The 23,050-nt window shown below is 47.3% G+C and overlaps 8 protein-coding genes across 8 annotated transcripts; 5 read left to right on the top strand and 3 right to left on the bottom strand.

The window, feature by feature from the left end:
• Nucleotides 1-432: 432 nt before the first annotated feature.
• Nucleotides 433-1,581, top strand: L3040_005281 (uncharacterized protein; the record flags this gene model as incomplete). The annotated part of the gene is made up of 2 exons (XM_007297093.1): nucleotides 433-457; nucleotides 536-1,581. The coding sequence occupies 2 exons, from the start codon at nucleotides 433-435 to the stop codon at nucleotides 1,579-1,581; spliced, it is 1,071 nt and encodes a 356-aa protein (XP_007297155.1).
• Nucleotides 1,582-1,935: 354 nt separating this feature from the next.
• On the bottom strand, nucleotides 1,936-2,789 carry L3040_005282 (mitochondrial 37S ribosomal protein uS8m; the record flags this gene model as incomplete). Its single annotated transcript, XM_007297094.2, has 3 exons — nucleotides 1,936-2,534; nucleotides 2,592-2,667; nucleotides 2,787-2,789. The coding sequence occupies 3 exons, from the start codon at nucleotides 2,787-2,789 to the stop codon at nucleotides 1,936-1,938; spliced, it is 678 nt and encodes a 225-aa protein (XP_007297156.2).
• A 3,274-nt stretch (nucleotides 2,790-6,063) lies between these two features.
• Nucleotides 6,064-6,896, top strand: L3040_005283 (uncharacterized protein; the record flags this gene model as incomplete). Its single annotated transcript, XM_007297095.1, has 2 exons — nucleotides 6,064-6,565; nucleotides 6,670-6,896. 2 exons carry the CDS (start codon nucleotides 6,064-6,066, stop codon nucleotides 6,894-6,896), a joined length of 729 nt encoding a protein of 242 aa, XP_007297157.1.
• A 1,467-nt stretch (nucleotides 6,897-8,363) lies between these two features.
• Nucleotides 8,364-9,395, bottom strand: L3040_005284 (uncharacterized protein; the record flags this gene model as incomplete). The annotated part of the gene is made up of 1 exon (XM_066157309.1): nucleotides 8,364-9,395. The coding sequence occupies one exon, from the start codon at nucleotides 9,393-9,395 to the stop codon at nucleotides 8,364-8,366; it is 1,032 nt and encodes a 343-aa protein (XP_066011617.1).
• A 733-nt stretch (nucleotides 9,396-10,128) lies between these two features.
• Nucleotides 10,129-10,901, top strand: L3040_005285 (uncharacterized protein; the record flags this gene model as incomplete). Its single annotated transcript, XM_066157310.1, has 5 exons — nucleotides 10,129-10,192; nucleotides 10,312-10,374; nucleotides 10,517-10,530; nucleotides 10,727-10,772; nucleotides 10,843-10,901. The coding sequence occupies 5 exons, from the start codon at nucleotides 10,129-10,131 to the stop codon at nucleotides 10,899-10,901; spliced, it is 246 nt and encodes an 81-aa protein (XP_066011618.1).
• Nucleotides 10,902-12,486: 1,585 nt separating this feature from the next.
• On the top strand, nucleotides 12,487-14,176 carry L3040_005286 (uncharacterized protein; the record flags this gene model as incomplete). The annotated part of the gene is made up of 2 exons (XM_007297096.2): nucleotides 12,487-13,590; nucleotides 13,652-14,176. 2 exons carry the CDS (start codon nucleotides 12,487-12,489, stop codon nucleotides 14,174-14,176), a joined length of 1,629 nt encoding a protein of 542 aa, XP_007297158.2.
• Nucleotides 14,177-15,205: 1,029 nt separating this feature from the next.
• L3040_005287 (uncharacterized protein) lies at nucleotides 15,206-15,882 on the top strand (the record flags this gene model as incomplete). Its single annotated transcript, XM_066157311.1, has 3 exons — nucleotides 15,206-15,229; nucleotides 15,399-15,494; nucleotides 15,754-15,882. 3 exons carry the CDS (start codon nucleotides 15,206-15,208, stop codon nucleotides 15,880-15,882), a joined length of 249 nt encoding a protein of 82 aa, XP_066011619.1.
• Nucleotides 15,883-16,388: 506 nt separating this feature from the next.
• Nucleotides 16,389-16,709, bottom strand: L3040_005288 (uncharacterized protein; the record flags this gene model as incomplete). Its single annotated transcript, XM_066157312.1, has 1 exon — nucleotides 16,389-16,709. One exon carries the CDS (start codon nucleotides 16,707-16,709, stop codon nucleotides 16,389-16,391), a length of 321 nt encoding a protein of 106 aa, XP_066011620.1.
• Nucleotides 16,710-23,050: the final 6,341 nt, after the last annotated feature.

A 23,050-nucleotide genomic window follows, 5' to 3' on the forward strand; every position in this document is an offset into this window, starting at 1 on the left:
CTGGATGTCCAGGAAGTTATCAGGACCGTAGGTCGCTTATATTGTATTTATATATAAATAACCCGGGTAAACCGAGGTACGTATCCGTTTTGTTGATTATTGTCTCATATATGGTCAGGACTTTATTAAAAAAAAAAATACCACATCACATATCACAACACAGCGCAACACCGCAAATTACTAGTAATTATAGATCCAACTTAATGCAATACTCCGAACGTGCGGATGTGAACCGAGTTCAAGCTGAGACGTGCACAAGGGCATGGGCGGGACGGCGTGGCTGGGATTAACTGGCGTCGGGCCTTTACCTCCGTACGCCCGATAATAATTTCTCAGCCTCATGTATGGTTGGCGAAAGAAGAAAAAAATAAAAATAAAAACCTACTGCACACCATCCGTCCATCCATCTACACCCCACCCATCCACTCCTCCATGGCTGCCCGAACGCTTCGCATAGGTAGGCAATGCCCCAATTGATCCAGGAGACCACACCCACCATATCATCCCTCTGACCTCCTCCACCCCAAAAACATAGGCCTCATCCCCGGCGACGGCATCGGCAAAGAAGTCATCCCCGCCGGTCGCCGCATCCTCGAGGCGCTGCCTGCATCGCTCAAACTGAAATTCGAATTCGTCAATCTTGAAGCCGGATTCGAAACCTTCGAGAAATACGGCGCCGCCCTCCCAGACAAGACCGTCGACATCCTCAAGAAAGAGTGCGATGGCGCGCTCTTCGGCGCCGTCAGCTCGCCCTCCAAGGCGGTCAAGGGCTACTCCTCGCCCATCGTCGCATTGCGCAAGCGCCTGGACCTGTACGCGAACGTCCGACCCGTCAAGAGCGTCATGACGGCCAAGAACCCCATCGACATGGTCATCGTGCGGGAGAACACCGAGGATCTGTACGTGAAGGAGGAGAAGACCTATGAAGCGGCCGATGGCAGCGGGAAGGTTGCCGAGGCCACCAAGAGGATTTCCGAGCGGGCTTCATACAGAATCGCGACTATGGCCGGCCAGATTGCGGAGCGCCGACAGAAGCTGCGGGAGAGTGGTGTTGCGAGCATACACAAGGCGCCGATGGTCACCATTACCCACAAGTCGAATGTCTTGAGCCAGACCGATGGACTCTTCCGCTCCACTGCCCGCGAGGCCTTGGCCAAGTTTCCGAGTCTGGGCGTGGAGGAGCAGATCGTCGACTCGATGGTCTACAAGCTCTTCCGCCAGCCAGAGACTTACGATGTCATTGTTGCGCCCAACTTGTACGGAGATATCTTGTCAGATGGAGCTGCTGCCTTGGTCGGCTCGTTGGGACTGGTGCCGAGTGCCAATGTTGGAGAGGGCTTCGCAATTGGAGAGCCATGCCACGGAAGCGCTCCGGATATCATGGGCCAGAATATCGCCAACCCCATTGCAACGTTGAGAAGTGTGGCCTTGATGCTGGAGTTCTTAAACGAAGAGACGGCTGCCGCCAAGATATATGCTGCGGTTGATGCCAACCTGGAGGAGGGCAAGTACTTGAGTCCTGATCTGGGAGGAAAGGCTTTGACGAGTGAGGTGGTGGACGATATCCTGAGACGATTATAGATAATTTGTAGCTGGGATGTACAGATAGATAGACCAAAAGCAATGATTTGATCCTTCAAAGTCCGATTCCTCCATTTTATACATTTCGTGGCATGTCTCCACTCGTCAAGCAGATGAATTAACGGACGCCATCCATACCGCCCTGAAATACACGTATTCCACATCCTTTCCGAGGTTTGCTTTGGAAAATCTGTTGTGCGGCGGCAGAATTTCGCACATACTCACTTCCTCCCTGTATCCCTCTATTCGCCGATTGCTGCGAAGAACCAGCAGATCATCTAACAGGAGAGGCTCCGTCGGTCCCAATGCTCTTTTTCCATGGCCGTCTCTATACTCATATCCATCCCCTCCCCCCTACAGAACTCTGCACAGCAACATCCCTCCAACCCTCCTCTCCACACACTCCCTCGCCTCCAACACCCCCTTGTCGGTACTCACAAACATACACTCTCCCGGCCGCGTCAAGCCCTTCACAATACCGGCCTCCCTCCCGCGGATGATCCTGCCCAAGCCCTCGACATCCATCCACACCCGCTTCGTCGGCTTGCTCACCATCTGCATCTTGCTCAGCACGGGCTCGTTGTTCCAGTACTTCATGCCCAGCCAGAGCCGCCGCGTCGAGATGTTGTCCTGCGTGACGGGCTCGGGCGTGTACGAGGACAGGTCGTCCATCGGGGGCGGGTGGAGCCCGCCGCGGGTGACGGAGCTGAGGAAGCCGGACGATTGGAGCGCGAGCGTCAGCGTGAGGATCATGTTGGTGGAGGGGACGGAGGTCAGCCCGAGCCGCGCTTTGGACGCGTTTTGCAGGTGTGAGCAGACGTTCGCGAGGTGGACGAGGGACATGGTGGGCGTCGTGGCCCTGCTGGGCGCAGTGCGGTTGGTGGGAGAGGTGGGTTTAACTTCTTCTTCTTCTTCTTCTCTGGAGTGTGCTGCTGGGTGCTGGCGGATTGCTGCTGTGCTGGGTTTCAGTCTATGATTGCAGAGGTTTGGGAGTCGAGATTTCTTCGTACCTGCACGGGGATGCAGCGTTCGTGAGAGCGTGGTTGTGGATTTCGTTGTCGTTGTTTTTATTGAATGGGAACGGAGCTTTTCCCAAAATTAGTACCTGGACTCGATTTTGCGCCTTGCGCTAAAGATCGGATCGTCTTGGCCTCGAACGTTCATATCGTCCGTCCCATCAACACTTTGATATATGTAAATAATACCATTATCAGACTGCAAGAACTACTGGTTTTCAAGTTATATTTTTTGCGATCTTGCCAGCCCAGCCACATACTTGATTGCTGTTTCACACACGCTTGAATGAAGCCAGCTGAGCACATACAAATCACTCTCCATCCTTCACCCTCAATGCACAGGCTCGATAACATACGGCCTCGGCGTGCAATACTAAATGCATTGAAGATAATCATTGCTTCGGTATCAGTATCATGCATCTGGTAGCTGACTTTGCGAATCTCTCAAGCGACACCTCTGCAGATGTCTTCTTATTTCATCCTGCCCGCCGGCCGGCTATTGAAGTCGATGGCGTTACATCGAGAGCTGAACTTCATGCGAGCAAATTTTTTCCTGTAGATTCCACATTGCTTGTTAGATATGGCGTTTACAGTTACTGCAGAGTAGCAGTAACACAACTCGGCTGTGCCGATTATTATCTACTCTTCTCGCTTACAGTAAGCATTACCTTTGGCTTCTCGGCTACCATCTCACGAAGTACTGTTCTGGCCTCAGATTCTCAATTCTTCTGCAAAGTGATGGGGTTTTGAAAGCCTTCAGGGGCGGTGCAGCCTAGCTGTGCGTACGTAGATATATATGCCTGGTCTCTCTCAAGTTCTCTCTGCTTATTCAGAGCCATCTTCGAGTACCTCGGCCCCTTCGCTACCTATATATCAGTCTAGTTTCTTCATTTAAGCTTCTTGTCTTCCGAGAGCAACCAATTATCTTCTCTAATAGCCTTCCCCCTCGCCTGGCAAGTCTTTGCGGGATTATGGAATGAGAACCTACTTCTAGGCGTCAAATCCATTCGCACCTGCCAAAGAACCTAGAACGAAATCACTTGGCTGCGTGGCCCTGCAATATCTGCCGAATATGCGTTCGATTCTACCAAGATCGATAAACTGGAATCTATATCTCTCTGCGGCATAGGCTCTGACAAACGGGACTAAGTCTGCTCTATGATCTCAGTCTTGAAAGATTCCGGCTTTGATTTCGGAGAGGGCCTGGATAGTTACCTACCTTCTACGCCTAGAAGTTTGGATCCGGTATCCTGATCGGGTTCAGGGTAGGATCTGGTTCAGGGGAGCTCCTGGTAGCGAGATTAACAGCAATTTTCCTATCTTTTTGAAGTCGCTGATGGAGATGTGTATCGCTAACGTCAAATATCTAACCTTTGATACCAATAATACTGCCTTTTTGCAAGTGCATATATTAGCAACAAGGGAGGCTCGACACAGCGGCCCCCTGTAGGACTTTTCTTTCGTAGGAGAAAAGTGTGTCAGTACGATTACGATCTGAAACCAGAATTTCATTGGAAAGAGGTTAACTTGAACGCTATGGCGGTCCCATCGGGAATCTTGATCAAATAATTTATTCCTTGGTATGATAGGTAGAGATAGACCACATCACGCTCAATCCCAGCGCCAGCCCTTCCCTCTCGCTTAGGAAAGTAAATAGAAGCATCTTCATGAAACGTCACTCCAAAACATTGGCTTACAATCTAGCTGTTCTGCTTTTTGTTTCAAAATTGGATATTTACACCCCTGATTACCGAGCGGTTATTTATTTTGTCTCTTTATATGTACTGGTAGTTCGCTCAAGTATGCTAGCGGCGAACTCAATAGGTGTCCTGATAGATGTCAGTATCCTGGCACTAAAAGTGCATCAGAAGAAAAACATAGCCCCCAACTCAAGCTAGCTTGATTTCTGAAAGGAAGACAGTGTGAATGCTAATAACAGGAGAACAGATAAATGTTGCTTACTTGGATTAAATTTGGAGAAAGCAGAATGACAACCTAGCAGAGGCCGCGATGATTTGTATCTTTGTACGGCACAACTTGGAAAAGATTGGTATTTCACACCACCCAGTCCCGTCCATGGTCAGGAAATCAAAGACGATCTGCGAAGCTGGCGATGGCTAGATTGTGACTTGCAACCCAAAACGGCACCTCCTGAGAAGAACTCGGGCTGAGGTGAATCTGTACTGCAATATCAGTCTTGGCCTCAAGTCAATATGGGGTGAACGGCTCTCTACGACGAGGCGATAGTGGCTTTAAATATTTGATTTGTCTGTTAAATTGGTATAGATATCTGGCTACGATATGCACCCCCGATACAACGGCTGCTTGCATAGCTTCCATGGTACTGCCACAAGCCCCCAGGGTCTATGTATGGGATAGAGTAAAAAGACTGAAAAGCCTTCGTTGATTGTCAGTCATTCTTGAAATAGTGACGCCCTCCTCGAACCTCCGAGCGGGAGGAGAGTAGGTTCCTCTCGGTGTAAACTTCCGTTTGCTCTCAATTCGCGCCCGGTCCGCTTGCTAGACCAATTTCTCAACTCTACTCAGCTATATACCCATCAGATACCACTGGACATATATATATAATTAGGAAGCTACAACAGCTATTCCGAGTGGAAAAGTAGTATCGTGTCAGTTACTAACATTAAGATCTGTTTTTGGACCGTCCCGAGTGACAACCATAGTGCCACCAACGGATATAGATAACAAGTGACGAGTCTCACTCGCCGATCATATTCCAAACGGGCGCAACGCGAATATGTCCCCAATGCTCGAAACCGACAAAGAGGAGAACACCCTACCCCATAGCGTATTTTTCATCTAAGCAAGCTACTACCTGAAACTGTCACAGGAAATGCTCGGAAAAAGAAAAAACGACTTGGGCAACTCTCTGTGCAGGGCCCGGAAGCGAGCAACAAAACACGGATAGGTCTGGGACGGAATAGGAGAGCATACAAAATAAAATCCAGCGACGAGCAAGCTCCTATGTTTATATCCCCAGACTTGAAATTGAGAGGGGGCAAGCTCGCTGGTCTGCCTCTGGTGATTAGTTACTGTATTATCAGATGGGGAAGGGCAGCCTCGTGTATAGGTATGTATATGTCGGGTTCCGAAACCATCAATCAGCGTGTGATTCTAACGCGCCCGGGCTGGATCGATTTTGAGCAGCTGGGTAGAGACCGCGGCCACGGCATGGAGAATGACGCTGAGACCGGGCTATCTATCATGTTCGGACTCCGACTCGGTGCATTCCCCCGTTGATACGATTACTCACGTGAGACCGGCGGGGTGTCTATGATCCGACCTCAACCTCATCCTTATCCTCACGCGTTACACGGCTTCTCTTCCCCTCCTCTCACTGAATAGATAGAGATATATATAATCTATGTCTTGACCGATACATCTACCGCGCTACAACACCCAGCCCTCTCACCCAGCTCTCGCAACAACAACAACACTCATCGCCATGTCCTTCTCCGTGAAGCCCTTGCCCCGGATCGCCTGCTTCCACGGCGGTGGGAGCACAGCGTCCATCTTCAAGGTGCAGTGCGACCAGCTCCAGAAGCTCCTCGCGAGCACGTACGAGTTCGTCTTCTTCGACGCGCCCTTCGAGCGGGATGCCGGACCCGGTGTCCTCCCCGCTTTCAAGTTCGAGGAGTTCGGGCCGTACCGCACGTGGTTCTCCCGATCCAGCGCGGACGTGGAGAGGGGGGATGGGAGAGGGCCCGACGGGAGGGGGGAGGGCGGCGTGGAGAGGGCGCTGAGGCTGATTGCGGACGAGGGGGGCGAGGGCGAGTGGGCTGGCGTCATGGGATTCAGTCAGGGCACGAGGGTCGTCGGGGGAATCTTGCTGGATCAGCAGAAGAGGAAGGAGATGGGTTTGCCCAAGGCGGAGGGCGAGCTGGAGTTTCGTTTTGGCATCCTGTGTATGGGAGGGGCTGCTCCGATGGTTTCCGATGTGGTGCATGGTAAGTGCCCACCGACCGAGAAAGAAAGAGAGAGAGAAAGAGAGAGAAAAAAAAAAAAAAAGTTAGGTAGGTGGTAACTACTGGCTGATGAGTGTGAGTCCTAGCTTCGTACTCGGATAGTTTGATTAACATCCCCACGTTGCATCTCCATGGCACGAAGGATGGCAATTTCGAGAACGGGAAGAAGCAGTGGAAGACTTATTACGAGGAGAGTTCGACGACTGTGTGGGATATTGATTACCACCACGCGATGCCCTGGTATCGCGCAGACGTGTTGAAGTTTGTGGATCTGGTTCGGAAGTTAGACGCAGATACGCAGGCGACTGTTTGACAGCTCTGTTAGATGGATAGACGGACGAGACACCAGCATTACTTAATCGGACATACGGGACATACAGGACACGGGTCTGGGGGACTAGACATGGGATCAATTTAGAAGTTACTGGATCTGTTTTGGCCCTTGTCTGTGGCAGGCCATCGTTGTTCATCGCCTCCGTAGACATTTCCCACTCTTCGCGATCCGCTTAGCCATCCCACGGTTCCGAAATCGCACGACGTGAGGAAGTGAAGCAGATAGATACTACGAGCGGTAAGTATAAAGAGTCGATGGCCCTACATCACCCCATCAACTCTTCACTCATCCCCTATTGCTGGGCTTGAGCCCGTACCAGCCATCCAAGCCACCAGTACTCACCTCCGAGACGTTCTTTTCCTCGCGAACGGAGCAGCAACTGCGCCAGAGAGAGGCTGCGCTCACGAGTCCTGGAATCAACACACGATGGGGGAAAGTACTCACCCGTAGGCGAGATTCTCCATCTCGCGGCGCAGGCAGGTCAGGCGCAGGTTGGAATAAGCATTGCTAGCCGACTCTCGATTCCCTAAATCCCCAAGACGGCGACGACCACAACAGCGACAAGGCTAGTAGATACTGCGATAAAATATCCGCTTCATCACTTCCGGAATTCTCACCCCGCATTCTCATCCCATATTCTACAGAATGGATGAACAAACGAGTCTGTAGCTGCGACGCACGCGTGGATCTGGCCGAGACAGTCGCCAGTCGTCTTCGGTACGACGGTTCACGCTAAAAGCTAAAAATGGCGTTTTGGACAAGGGGTGATGCGACCTACGTAAGGGTTAGCGAGGATTTTGTTTTGTAAAAAAACAAGTGGAATAAGTAAGTGAGTAGGGATGCAAATGTCATGAATGAGCGCTGAAAGCGACATTGTAACCATGGCTGATAGTGAGTATAGCTCGCAAATATCTCGCGAGACTGGGGGCCAGATTTCAATGCCCCTTTTCTATATGAAGCACGATAAATGTATGCAGTTATCAGCTGAGATGCAATCCTAAATGACTGTTGACATATAGGCGATAGAGACAGTAGCAGAGACAGATATTTCGAAGGGCTCTACATATGTTCATATGCACAACCTCTTCAAAAACCAGCACCGTCTCTGTGTAGTAGTACAGCAACAGCCAGCAAAAGGCAGGATAACGAGGATATGATTCCGTTTATAGAAACCAGTCGCCATGGCAGGACGAAGCCAGGCTCTGAGCAGGTACACGCGTAATATTACAAGATACATGGCAAGAATGTCGGGGTATAATTCTCTACCTCTCAATCAGCTCTCTATTCTGGCGGCGAAATACCGATAAAGAGCGCCACCATTAATACATCACACATGTGCTTCACATGTTCCTTTCGGATTGACCCAAGGCGACCCGAACGCCGGCAATGCACGCTAATATTCGAAAAGACCCGTGTCCCCTTTCACCCCCTTCACTTTGTTTCACCTCAGATGGCGGTATGGCTGTAAGGCTCGTACGCACCGTTGCCTCCCCGCGCCACCGGCTTCACATTTTGCATGGGGACGCCGTACTCGGTGGTGGGCTGCTGGTTGTAGATGCCGTGTTGCGGGCCGGAGAAGCCGTTGTTGTAATGGGTGTTGTCGGCAACGCGTTGGTAGGCGCCGGTCGGCATGAGCTTCTCCTGATCGGAGCTCTTTCGCTTGGAGGAGCTCGAGCGGTCGTTGGAGGCGCAGCAGCAGGTACTGAGCAGCCAGAAGGCGCCCGCGCCGACACTGAACACGACTGCGAGCCAGGTTGTGGCGAGGAAACTGGTGTTGATAGAACCCTTGACCCCGTAGGACTTGGCCGTCGATCTGACGGCTGCGACGACGACCGAGGAGGAGACGGTTGCCATGATGGAGGCGATGATGATGGTGGTGGTGGCAAGACCGGAGACGAGATATGTAAAGCACGATCCGACTCGCGAACAGAAGCCGAACAGGCCCAGGAAGAGCTCCAGGCCGCAGGTGATGGCGGCGATGATGTAGACCACCTGAGTCCATCTGGAGACGACTCTGAAGGTCTTGAGAGCACTCCTCAGCTCCGACGGGAGCTTGAGCGTCTTGCCGGTCAGGGTAGAGGCGGTGGATTCGATGGTACTGGCGTTCAGTTTCGTGGCGGCCCAGTTGAACTCGGGACTGGTGCAGTTGCGCTTCCCCCCCGTCGTGGCACAATAACTCCACATGGCCACCTGGTAGGAATCTGCGAGGGCGAGATCCGCAGCGGTGATGTCGGCGGACGCGTCTACGTTGGGGCTGAGGGCGGCGACGGTGAGAGCGGAAAGGGAATCGTCCCTCTTGGTGAGGTCGACGAGGTTCTCGAGCGAGGACGACGAGATGGAGAGATTCTGGGTCCGGATCTCGAACATGTCCAGGTCCTTGTTGGTAATGCCGGCGAGCATCACAATCAGGATACAAATGAGACTGGCCAAGGTCAAGCCGAACGGCATGGCCACGCAGACAAAACGACCGGCACCCATATTGTGTGGTTGTGGATGGAGGGATGGAGGGATGGAGGGATGGAGGGATGGAGGGATGGAGGGATGGAGGGATGGAGGAATGGAGATGTGGTGGTAGTGGTGGTGGTAGTGGTGGTGGTAGTTGTGATGGTGGTTGTGGTTGTGGTGGTGATAGTTATGGCGGTACTGGGTAGTGCGGTGGTGTTGTGGTGTTGTGGTGTTGGGAATGTTTTGATGTTGGCATCGTGGGTTTCATTTGGAGGCTTTGGTTTATATGATACCGCCCTTGCTCGTTGACTGGGATCCGGCGGGAAGGCTGAGCCAGGGAGCTCGGACAGGCCTCCCTCGTGTGGCTGAGTGCGCACTTACAGAGGATACTACGGTACGTACTACGTACTTACGTATGACGCGGGGAGCATGAAGTTGCACTTTGTGGTAAATGTTATTAGTTAATAGTTAGTTCGTTGTCTTACTTCCACACGAAGAACACGCATCTGTGGCCTTTGTTTACATGGCTTCGGCTGTCCTTTCTTCCTCCATCAGAGACCGACTGACTACGATCGATGTCGAGATTTTTTCTACATGGTACTGTAGACTCCCATCAGCTGCTACCTAGGTACCTACCTACTGGCTAATGCTCGCTCACTCGGCCCTTTTTCGCCTCTCATATCTATTTTCGTCACATCACCCACCCCAGCAACGGCACGACAACAGCCACTTGCTTGCGTTGCCTGCCCCCTGCAGAAATGCGTCGATGCACCTAAGCCACCCGGGCTGCGTCGCGCGACAGCCCCAGGACCCTCATCTCACGTACACTTGTGAGGAGAGGTGAAGTATAAAAGTCGTCGCAGTAGCTTTCAGCAATCCGAGTCAGTCGATAGAGCAAAAAGGCGTGAGGGATCCAGAGGCTTCCGCCGTCAACAACCAGGATCTGCAGCACCCAGTGCAGGGGTGTCGGTCGTGTCTGAGCTTCATCTCGAGATCCCGTTGCGTTGGCTAGGTGAGTGAAGGAGAGGCGCTTGGGTGTGCTGTAAGGTTGTGCCAGACAAGCTTCGAGCTTGAGCAAATAAACCTACTTCTCTCCGTACAGGGGCACCGGTATATGCAATTTCACCCATGATGCAGATGCTGAACATGAACAGACAGGACCTACGGAGTAGGCAACCCAAGGCCCTCGGTATACGCAGGATCTATACCTATGATTCTCCGTCATATCCGGCTCATCTTCTTTCTTGGCAGGCGATAGCATTGCCGACGAATGTGGATCCAGCCGACAGTCATGGACTGATATCGGATCTGGGAGCGAGGGAGGATCTGGAAGAAACAATTGAGAATAACGGGGAGAAACAAAGGGCGCCGTCGAGTGTATGGTAGAGGATGATCGAGCGATCCATGCTAGTTAGTACCTATATCATGTGGATTTGTAGCCAGCAGGAACAAGATATATAACCCACTCACGGCTCACCAGCACCGGAGAGACATTGGGCATTGCACTCGGGTGCTCTTGGAACAGCTGCTCCCTCGTAGCATCCGGTAAACAACAACAGAGAGGAACCTTCTCGTCCAAGGAAAACGGTGGGTTGACAGGTTGTGTATGACTGCAGGCCATGCTCGCAGGCTTGGGCGGAATGGTGAAGGTGGAATGGTGAAGGTGGAATGGTAGAGGCGGAACAGTAAAGGCGGACTGGGAGAGAGGTAACCCGTACACACACCATCGTGAGGGCCGACCGACACATGAATCGTACCCTACCCGCAGTTCCGCAATTGTGGGTGCACCACAGTGGGTTTGGATTGCCCCCCGAGGCATTGCACCGCGAGACGGTGGCGGAAGGAGTCAAGGCATTGACGATGCAGACCAGAGGAGGAGGTGGAGGAGGAGGAGGATCAAGTTGGATACGAGGAGGATGTTGATGGGTTGATGGGTTGATGGGTTGATGGGTGGATGGATTGATGGGTTGATGCGCTGGTGGGTTGATGCGTTGATGCGTTGATCGGTTAATGCCTTGAGAGGGACCACGATGATTGATTGATTGGGAAGGCGGTGTGACGGGAGCTCCAAGTGCTTGGCTGGCAGAAGGGACAACTCCGACCCGGCCGGAGAGACTGTCAACAGGCCAGACGAAGTGCACGACGATCACAATCATGATCATAATCATGATAATAATAATAATAATAACAATAATAATCATAATCATAATAGTCTGGAGAATCATCTCCATAAGCAGTGTAAACAATAGCCCAGGCCATCGTGCCACGACGATCGATCGATGGGGAACCACGAATACCGTGTTACAGACTGTACAGGACGGACAAGAAATAATACATACATACCTTCTACCTACCACCGGAATCCCTCGCGCCCGATTCCTTCTACCTCTCCCTCTTCCTCTGCCTCGTCCCCGTTCATCCTCTCGACATTCCAACTACCCGAATACCAGAACACCCCCCCCAATCTACCTGCCCTCCGTCCTCTCCTCTCCTCTCCTCTCCCTCTCCCTCTCCCTCTCCCTCTCCCTCTCCCTCTCCCTCTCCCTCACCCCGACCCGCCAGCCTGCCTGCCTGACTCTAAGGCCTCCCGCGCTCCTTGCTGGCACCGCCCGACCGCTTTGAATACACGCTCCCTCCACCTCAACTTCCCATCCTTTCGCGCCTGCAGCCACGCCCTGTTACTGTCTGCATCTCGGGCTCACAGAAGACACTCCGATCCAGTCATTGATACAATTCAATCGCCCCCTCCTCTACAGAGTCTAGCGACGAAGGACAAAGGCCCGGGCTGCGTCGAGGCGGAACACACGAAGCCAGCAAGCCAGACAGCCGCTCGATCGATTCATTGATTGATCGATTGTTGAATTGATTGGTTGCGCATCCAAAACACCATTGATCGACGGCACAGGCACAGCCAGTGACAGGCCGCGCACAACGCGAACCGGAGAATACCTACAAGTCGACCAACCGAGCAAAGCAGCCTCACCGTCGGGAACCCGAACCTCAACCTCAACCCCGGATCCCTAAATTCGAGAGCCCTGCCATAACCCCGGAGAGGCCTTGTTGGATCTCGACATCCCCTTCCCAGAGCAGATACACATACACGTACAGCCGTCCCTACACCGAGATGGGAAACCAAAGCTCCAAGGGCTCGGGAGCGAGTACGCCGAGGGGCAACCATTCCAGCACTTCCTTGGACCGAGGAGCAGAGAACCTATCGTCCTACCCTTCATTCAGCAAAGCAGATACCAAAGAATCCATCAGATCCTTCCGCGGCCTCAGGTCCAAGATCCCTGGCGTCAAGACCGATAGTCCTCGCAACTCGATATCGAACATGAATCCGGGAGATACACCGGTGGAGCGATCGGATGCCACATCAGTGAAGTCAGCCAGAAGCTCCCGACCTGCTTCCAAGGGGACCGGAGATCTAGATTCTTCAGCGTCGGCCAGCTCCCCCGGCGCGGACTCGGAAGATGCGACCTCGCCTGCCGACGGCTCCGAGCCCCCTCCATCCCCCATACAATCGGCATCTGTGCGCGAAGGACATCACGATGTTGATGCCGCACAGCGAAGCGGCGAGGTGGATCACGTATCGGACAAACCACCCTCCGGACAGGCGAACCCCCTGGCGCACTTGCAGCGTGCTGGTGCATCGATTCTGGTCAGGAGAGAAGGAGAAATCAACCCGATCGAACCAGGCGCCGCTAAAACCGCACCCGCGGCAGATGAAGGAAGTGGCGGAGGCGCAATGGCAATGGATGAGATGAAAGACTCCGATGTTGACGACTATATCAAGCGCTTATTAGATGCGGGATATGCCGGCAAGAGCACCAAAGGGGTCGTGCTGAGGAATGCAGAGATCAGTTCTATCTGTTCCCGAGTGCGCGAGATCTTCTTGCAGCAGCCACCGTTGATCGAACTCGAGGCTCCTGTCAAGATTGTAGGCGACATCCACGGACAGTACTCGGATCTCATCCGGATGTTTGAGATGTGCGGCTTCCCACCGAGCTCCAACTTCCTCTTCCTGGGTGACTACGTTGATCGAGGGAAGCATTCGCTCGAGACAATTTTGTTGCTCATGTGCTACAAAATCAAGTACCCCGAGAACTTCTTCTTGCTGAGAGGCAATCACGAATGTGCCAATGTCACGAGAGTATACGGGTTCTACGACGAATGCAAGAGAAGATGTAACGTCAAGATTTGGAAGACATTTGTTGACACCTTCAACTGCGTAAGCTTCCCCTTGCCCCCCCTGCCCCCCCCGCCCTCCTGCCTACGGCTAAGATACCCAGCTCCCAATTGCCGCAATCGTCGCCGGCAAAATCTTCTGTGTACATGGCGGACTGTCCCCTGCTCTCAGCCACATGGACGACATCAGACACATTGCTCGGCCGACAGATGTGCCGGACTTCGGACTCCTCAATGATCTCCTATGGTCAGATCCCGCAGACCAAGAAAAGGATTGGGAGACTAGCGAACGGGGTGTCAGTTACTCCTTTGGAAAAAAGGTCATCGTGGACTTTCTTGCGAGACACGATTTTGATCTGGTTTGCCGCGCACACATGGTGGTCGAGGACGGGTATGAGTTCTTCGAAGACCGGATCCTTGTGACGGTCTTCTCTGCACCGAACTACTGCGGGGAATTCGACAACTACGGTGCTGTTATGAGCGTGTCGACCGAACTGCTATGCAGCTTTGAACTGCTGAAGCCTTTGGACTCTAGCGCATTGAAGAGCCAGATGAAGAAGAGCCGCAACAAGCGTAACAGCATGCTCAACAGCCCACCCCCATCGGGTTTTGCACCCCAGAGTGTCTAGTCTGTGTGAGGAGAGTTTGCGACAAATCAACGACGCTCTATCGGCGGCCCACGCATCTCGCTTTCGGCCCTTCATCTGACATGAGGAACACTGCTGGGTCGTAGCACGCAACGATTTTGGTGCGCCAAGTGCCATTTACAAGAAAGGGAGAGCAACAGTTTTGAAACGAGAATAAGCCTGAAGGCCCCCGCGATTAGGTCGCCCAAGATGGCTCGATGAGATCGAGCTGGGCAACGACCACCATCCTCTCTCTTTGTCTGTTCAAGATCCATTGGTTTGGGTCTGGGTTACACTGGCGTTTTTTTGAATGACGATTGTCTAATCCTCTTCCTGTTTGAGACCATCGATTTTTCTGGACTGGGCAGCGGGTAGGACACTCCGTTATTGGTTGGGAAATGGATGAGCGAGGGAAGCATACTTGATGTGTGTATTTGTATTGCGAGCGGCCAGCTAGTCATCAGATGAGACGAGAGAGGTGCGCTGCTGCTCGATGGTCAGGCTCTCAGCACTATAGATGAGTTATCTGATTTAATCGACTGTTCACGAATGTCACTGGCCATTTCAGAGTGGTTCGTAAAGTCTCCAAACAACAATACCATCGATTGTTTTGATCAACCTCAAATATACGGGTCCTCGTCCCTAGCCACCAATTTGATTGGATGGTTCGCAGATCAACATGATCTTCGAATCAGAAGCCGCCTTCTCAGTGCATAGCAGATATAATCCAAGTCAGTCCCTATAATAAATGATTTCCCGAGCGGTAAGAAACCGTTGGTCTGCGGAAGGCCCCACCCAACCACAACCACTGAAGAAGTGGGTATTATCCGCTCGGTTATTTAAGCTTATATCTCTCGGCTCCGAAGACCCTGTAAATGAATGAATGCTTGTCAAAGAAAAACTTGATACCTCGCTCAGCCTCGCATGTCCCTCCACCACCTCCGCGAGACACCACAGAAAGCCACTACAAGTCTTGCGTGCAAGTGCAACAAGAACCACCCAAAACCACAAATCCAATACAAATCAGCAAAGATGCCGGTCTCAAAGAAGATGAAGGTGAGAGAGTCCCGTTTGCTTGCGGGGGTGGGGGCTGGGGGTGGGGTGAAAAGGGGCCCGAGGTGCGGCAGCACAGAGGGAGTCGGAGGAGGGCGGAACGAAGGAGGGTGGAAGAGGCCGCCCGCCAGCAATCGAGAGGCCAGATGCTGATGGCCGTACGAAAACACAGATTCAGCGCGAGCACCGCAAGGCCGAAGCAGCAGGCACCAGAGCCCCCGTCAAGGCGAACGGTCTGCCCGTCAAGGCGCCCAAGCCAACGAGTATTGTAATTACTCCAGAACGAACTCCTCTTGCCCGTTGCCCATCCTTCTTTTCTTCTTTTTTATCGTGGCTGATCCCAGCTCTACCTGCCCGGGACTCCTCGTTGAGAACTTGCGAGTGGCGGTCTGGACGTGGGAATATTATGAGGGGGGGAGGGGGGGAGGGATGGAAGGAGGTGAAGGGGTAGAAGTGACCAGGGCAGGGAAAGAGGAAGAGGGTGAAGGATGGAGGATGACCACAGGCTGATTGTGCGTGCGATATAGTGCGCCAACTGCCGCAAGGAAATCGTCAATACCAACCTCAAGCAACTTGAGGTCCACGCCGAGACGCACGACCAAAAGCTCTGGCCCAAGGAGAAGTGCTGGCCCGATATCTTCAAGGCCGCTTCATAAGTCTATGCTCCCAGCACATGGGAGAGGGAGGGTGGAAGGGAAGATGGCGAGCTTGATGGATGGGTGGCATAGCAGCTCTCGTCTGATGAGCGATAAGACGAATTGGCTATTGGGGTCAGGTGTGGATGGGAGTGAATTTGCACCGCACATGGCTGCATGCGGTACGTTTACGTGACGAATGCTTTGCTTTAGGAATGAGATAAGAGATAGATGGACCCGAGGACCGGCAAATAAAGATTGAGATGAATTCGATGCGATAAATTGGCATCGTTGCTTTGCTGCTGGTTCTGCCGCCCAGACTTGACTTAATTTTCATATATGGTAATATCAAAAGATTCTATTCCTATAGTTGTACATTTTGACGCAATGGTCACTAAATCGGTATAACAGTGAGCAGATCATGGTCTTAAGAATTTTGTCCATCCTGGACGAACGAGTCACAAAGATTCTGTAAACGGGCGTTTCGTTATGAGTTTCTAACATATTTGAAACGTGCTTGTTTGTTCTTAAGCCCGGCCCGTCTCCAAGTCGAGATCATATATCCACGGATCATTTGTTGGCTGGTTCTTCTCGTTCATAATCGCAGCATTGACCATCAGCGTCTCTTTTCCAAAATCGATTTCCACCTTCGAGCTGCTGCTACACATTGGGTATCCGTTCACCCGAGGCCTCTTCTCATCCACGGCTATACTCTCAACACCACCAGTCTCTCTCCACGTGACGATCTCCGCGCCATAACCCTCGTGTTTTATGTCCAAAGCAATGCATCCTCGGTCTCGCTCGAATCGGATTATCGCATCCCATCTGCTGCCCGTCGGCACATCCATCCAAGATGCCTCGCGGCGGCCCTTACGTCATAACTATATCGACTGACGGAAAAGCTAAGAAATAAGGTTCTCGCTGATCGAGGTCGTCCCTCCTGCAGTCTGGCCCGGCAGATTCTGCATGTCTTCGTCTCTCCCGTACGGAGCCGCCCAGTCGCCGAACTTGGGCTGATACGGGGACGCAGAGACGCTAAAAATTGTGCCCTATCGCGCAAGGTGAAGTGAAGGCATGCGCCCGCTTCGTCGAGATCCGCGACGCCCGCGTCTCGAGCGAGTTTTCCCCGTCGTGATGTCCATCGCCTCGGGGTGTTGGTTCCCTCGCGTTCCGGCTTCTTTTGCTCCTCCTCGTCTTCGATCGTTTTCGAGGTTCTGCCGGTGTTTCGGATCGAGGGCGACGGATCGTGGTTTCCGGCTATAACGAGCTTCTTCAGTTCGGATGAGATTTGGCGTTACATCTATCTAGAGCGACGTTTTGTGTTCCGATAGGCCGTCGACCTGCCTGAGATTGCCACCGTGGAGCGCTACATCGGCCTTTGGCATTGGGCCGCGAAATGGGCCGTCTGGTTTTTGGCATTCAAAGGACGGTGGGTGGGTGTCGGGAATGAGCAGGAAGCGGACTGATATCGCAGTAGCCATGTAGAAGACCCGAGTCGATGAGGGATCTTGACGAGTGAGGCTGTTCTTGGAAACGCTTCTTGTAGTATGAAACTTGAGCGGTGTTTGCAATGTCCTTTTTTGAAAAGGTGCAGATTCCAGAAAATCGTCCTTTTATAGTAGCTTGTGCGGATGTAAACTAGAGCGCGTAAGTAGTTAAAACATATTGCAATCTAGGCCCTGATCTAGTCTGGAACTGATAAGGTCCCTTTTGCTGAATCTTAGAAACGCTCGAGAGCTTTTCTTGGAAAATTGAACACTGGGTAACATTTTTTAAATTCAAAGTACGATCTATAATTATATAGGCACCGAGTATAGTTTTCTTCAAGAATTTAACGAAGCTAGAAGCCGCCAAGAAAGACCTTTGCAAAAGGGTTTTGCAAGGAAGACAAGGGAGTCAGTCTTTCTATCTCGGATAGAAGACGGTCAAGACCTTATGCAAGAAGCGAAGAAATCGCAAATCAATTTTAAAGTCGCTTGTTACGGCTGATGTAAGGTAATATTATAGTAGCTCCCAATCACTACGCCATGTAATGCGAAAGAAAGACGAGGAAGAAAAGAACTATAATGCAAAAAGGACGAAAGGTCTTATACCGTAGGTGTGACGACTTTAAGCGATTACCTGAAGGGACTCACGGGAGCGCGAGGGTCACATGAGAGCTTAAGAAAATCTCAAAGTAATAACTTAGAATTAATAATTACCGAGTGTAAAGGTCGAAGGTAGCTGAGGTCTATATACACCAAGGTAAGAGCGCTAAGGACTCGTGAACTATAGTTTATAAGTTAAAAGAAAGGAATGAAAGAATACGAAAAATACGAAAGGAAAAAAAAGAAAGAAATAGCTTAGCGCATATAAAGATGCGTTTCAAAGACTTAGCGTATCGTCATACTACCTTTCCGTTCGAAGAAAGCTCGCTCTCGACTCGAGCCGCTTAACTTTCAGCCGCTTAACCCTTAGCCGCTTAACCTTTAGCCGCTTGACCCTTAATCGCTTGATTTTTAATTGCTTTATTAATCAACTTAACTTATCTTGCGACGCGTTATCTCTTTTAGCTATAGTGCTTAGTATATCGGCAAAAAAAAGGTCGGTCCGAAAGCAAAGGTTCGTTTAATAAAGAGGCTATTTAAAAGTATTAATAAATAGACTTAATCGCGATAATCCAGTTTACGATTAATAAGTTAATAATTTTAAATAAGAAAAGGACGACCTTATAAAGTAATCAATAGCGTTGTATTTAAAAGCGTAGCAAATAAGAAAGCGATAGTTGTAATTAATTATTAAATAATAATAAAAAGAAATCAGACTTTACTTTATAAGGTAAAAATTGCGCGGGGCGGCCGCCTTATCTTAGCTGCGGCCGCCTTATTTTAGCTACGGCTGCTTTATTTTAGCTGCGGCCGCTTTATCACTTTATAAATTTATTAGCGGCCGCGCTAAGATGTTTTAGAAATAAAATGTACGAGTTCACTTTTAAAAATACACTTTTATTTTATTACTTTTAATTTTATTATAAACAATTACTTTTTACGTTTAGCTTGCTTATAATATTATTTAATATAGCCGCTTATTAGCTTGATTCGATATAAAGTATTATTGCAAAATTCAAATATAGATTAGCTTAATTTGATAAAAAGGATTGAAAAATTTATAATAAGAATCATTTTTTTATTTATTAATTTATTTACTAATTAAAATCGTTTTTCGTAAGATGCGGTTAATACAACGGCAATCGTAGCAGCAAGTAATCCGGTGCCAAGAAATCTTAGCAAGCGCAAAGTAAGTATTTATTTTACGTAGTATTTTAACTTTTATTTATTTATTAATTTTTCTTAAAAAGGAAAGCTAAAGAAAAGCTAATTATTAACTAATCTTTATACAATAAAAGCTAATGCTCGTATAGCCAAGTTAAAACAAAATCTTTAAGCAGATAAGCTTCGAAAAGCTAAAAGACGAAATCAAGCGGCCGCTAATCAGCTTTTTGCAATTTAAAAGAAAACCTTAAAATATTTTTAAGCATTAAAAGCTGAAAAGAAAATTCGAAAAGCTGAAAAGAAAATTCGATAAGCCGAAATGCGAAAAAATCTTATAAATGAACGGTACTTTTGTCGGATATGATCAGGTGATAGACTTATTACGTATTAAGACCTTTCCAGATGTATAAGTAAAGGGCTACTTTCCAAGTTTATTAGATAAGAATTAAAAATCTTTTTATTTATCTTTATTCCTCGTGTTACCGTTTAATAAGTTATAAGCTTCCGCTGCGACTTTTTTAGCGCCGAATATTATTGTCACCAACGGTGACCTAAGATAAATTCTAGTAGTTATGGTGGTGATGAGTCATCTAGTAGTTGTAATAGTGGTTAATCATTTAGTAGTTGTAGTAATGATTAGTTATCTAGTAGTTGTGGTAGTGGTTAGTCATTTAGTAGTTGTAATAGTGGTTAGTTATTTAGTCACGTAAGACTATTTTATACGGATCTAGCAAGATTTGCAAGCGTGCTAAGACTTTTATTTTATGTTAATTTATTAAACTTTTTTCGGAACGGGTCGGCCCGTTTAATTCATATATAACAGCTAAACTTAATCGAGATAAATGGTTTAGCAGCACGCGCAGTACTTTATAGCATCTGCACGTATTAAATACGTACTTAACTTTTTCGTCTTTTATTATCTGTTTAAGTATTATTGCAACTTTTATTAATTTATAATATAAACCTTCGTATTTGTACTCACACGCGATATATACTTAAGAACACCTTTTAGCTTATTATATTATTTTAAGACTATAGTTAAAGTAAAATATTCGCTTTTTGCAATAATTGTAAAGCTAAAAACAAAGCTTTTAAATCTGCATATAAAGCAAAACATCCTTTACCTCCGTTTAATGACGATTACGATCTATTAGCAAAAAAGCCTCGCGGCCGACCTCGGCGCGCTTTAATTGCAACCTCTCTTTTACGAGCCTTTTTACGAAAACCACGCTCTTTACGATATTCATTATTGAAGCCTGGTCACTTTCACTTTACGCAGCGTACCTTTTGCAAATACTTTTATAAATCATCTTTTTTATTGCGGCGTACTTTAAACAAATCACTCTTTTTACGCGATCTTGCAATTCGGCTTAGCCCGCTTTCGCTTTTTCTATTACGATATACGCGTAGGCTTGCTCGAAGTAGTAGCATAAGTGGTTTTAACGAAGATACACATAGTAGTTCTATGCGTAAGCTAGCGCTAAGTAGCATAAGTAAGTCTTTCTAGCCAAGTTACTAAAGTTATTAAAGTTATTAAAGTTATTAAAGTTATTAATGTTATTAAGGTTTCGATTCTACGGCTTAGCGCGTTTAAGATTAAAGTTTCGGCGAAGATACATACGGTTTTATACGCGAGATTGCTTAAAGTAGCATAAGTAGTAGTATAAGTAAGTCATTTTAGCTAAGTTATTAAAGTTATTAAAGTTATTAATATTATTAAGGTTTCGATTTTACAGCTTAGCGCATTTAAGTTTTAAGTTTTGTTAAAAGTTTATATAAAAGTATATATAATAGTTTTATGCGTAAGCTTGCTCGAAGTAGTAATATAGTTAGATTTAACGGAGATATATACGGTAGTTTTATGCGTGAGCTAGCGTTAAATGATATAAGTAAGTCCTTTTAATGTAAATACCCTGCCTGATGGGGTACTTGCTATGGCCACTAGGGCCACACTAGACGGACCTATCTTCTATAAAAGAGCACACATTTCTTAGCTAAAACAATCAACGAGCTTTCCACCTACTTTTTTTAACACTTCTTTTATAAGACTATAAGGTCTAGCTTCAAAGCTAAGCTTTTGTACAACACATCTTTTAAGTGCTTTTATATTTAATAACTTACGTAAAGATTCAAACCTTTAGTCTTTGTTTTTATATAGCTTATTATAATCGCTTGATTCGCAGTCAAGTTGATCTTCGTTCATTTAGCACTTCACTTTATAATTACAACTTTAAAACAATTAAAACTTTATTCTCGATAAGTTCGGATATCGAAACGCCGAAATAGCCGAAGTATAATATTTCGGCTCTTTAGCAAAAACTCTCTTTTATTATTAATAAAAAAGAATTTTCACTTATTAATAAAAATACTTTTTTATACTTTAACTCTTATCTTGAATTAAAGCAATTAATATAATCCGGAGTTATTAGCGAAGCTAATCAATTGATTCTTAAGTTTTTTATAGTTTTAATTTTAATTATTAGTTTACTTTTGTATAAGGTTTATTCTTTTTAATCTCGAATCGAAAATACTTTGCGAAAATCGCTTATTTTACTCGTGAACTCGGTTTACGAGTTAAAATCAAATAATTTAAAAACCTTTTATCAACTTAATCTTTTTTAATATACATATATATTTAATCTTTAAAATATCGAAAACCTTTTTAAGATTTTTAATATCGAAGTCAGCGTAAAGTCACTTTTTTTTTCGTTAAAATCTTTTGAATTTATTAAATCTTTTAATCGTATTCTTATAAGCTTCGGATTATCTTTATTTTACTTCGACTTTTAACTTGAACTTTTACCGCTACTTTTATCGGAAACACTTGCTTTAAAAATGCTTTTTAAAATGAACACCGGTTTTAAAATCTATATTACTCTTTTTCTTTTTGCTTTTTTTGTTTTTTTATTAAGCTTTGCGCTAATTATAATCGACTTTGCTATCTTTTACGCTTTTATAACTACTCGCATGCTATTATTAAGTGCTTTAAAAGCTCTTTGCTTTAATAATACTAATATTATCGATTTCATCGAGAAGTACGAAAAGACTTATAATGACTTTAATATTGTTAAAGATGATCGGTTTATTAAGCTCTTTCGTTATTACGATAACTTTCGTAAAAAGGTTATTAAAAGCTTGCTCGAATAAAAAGCTAAGAAAGATTAAGCTGCTTTCGTTAAAGCTTTAAAAGCCGAGTTTCGTAAAAACGATATTTAGCAGATTAAAGACTTAATCGCTTTTTTATAAGAATTTGCTATGCAAGAACAAGATGTTAATGATTTAAAAAACTATTGTCGCACTTTCTTTTAAATCTTCGAAAGGCTTATTTTAATATATTTCTTAAGTAAAATCGAATAAAGCCGCTTGTTTTTTTTCGGATTGCTTATCGGAATCCGAAATAAAACGATTAAGCATTATAAAATCGACGAACTCGATTTAAACTTTTATGCCGCTTTCGACGACTTCGTTGTATTCGCTTTTAAGACCGATTAAAGTGCTAAGACTATCGAAGCTATGAATCGAGAAAAGTCTTTTTTAATTAATTTTATTAAAGATATTCGGACCTTAGTTAAAGAATATACCGAACTAGCTAGCGTTTTTAAGTCTGCTAAGAAAGCTTTAGTAGTAATGCCGTTTACTCGTGAACTATAATTTACGAATGAAAAAAAAGAAATTAATAAAGTAAGTTTTATAATTAAAAAGTTTTTTAACTTGCAAATTAATATAATCTATAATCGAATTGATTACTTTAAAAACTAAGTCGCTAACTTAACTTTTCGACGCTTTATTTAATCTTAATTTTAAATTCGATTCGAAAACCGCGACGAAGCTTTTATTAAGTATACCGCTTAAGATGCTCGAAGTAGAGTTAGCTTCGAAGATAAAGTTTAGATTGCTATTATTAATTACGGATTATAAAAACGAAAAAAAAAAAAAAG

The sequence above is a fragment of the Drepanopeziza brunnea genome, assembly GCF_022702325.1.
Source record: "Drepanopeziza brunnea f. sp. 'multigermtubi' strain 214-2 chromosome Unknown ctg8, whole genome shotgun sequence".
In the NCBI taxonomy this organism is placed as follows: Eukaryota; Fungi; Ascomycota; class Leotiomycetes; order Helotiales; family Drepanopezizaceae; genus Drepanopeziza; species Drepanopeziza brunnea.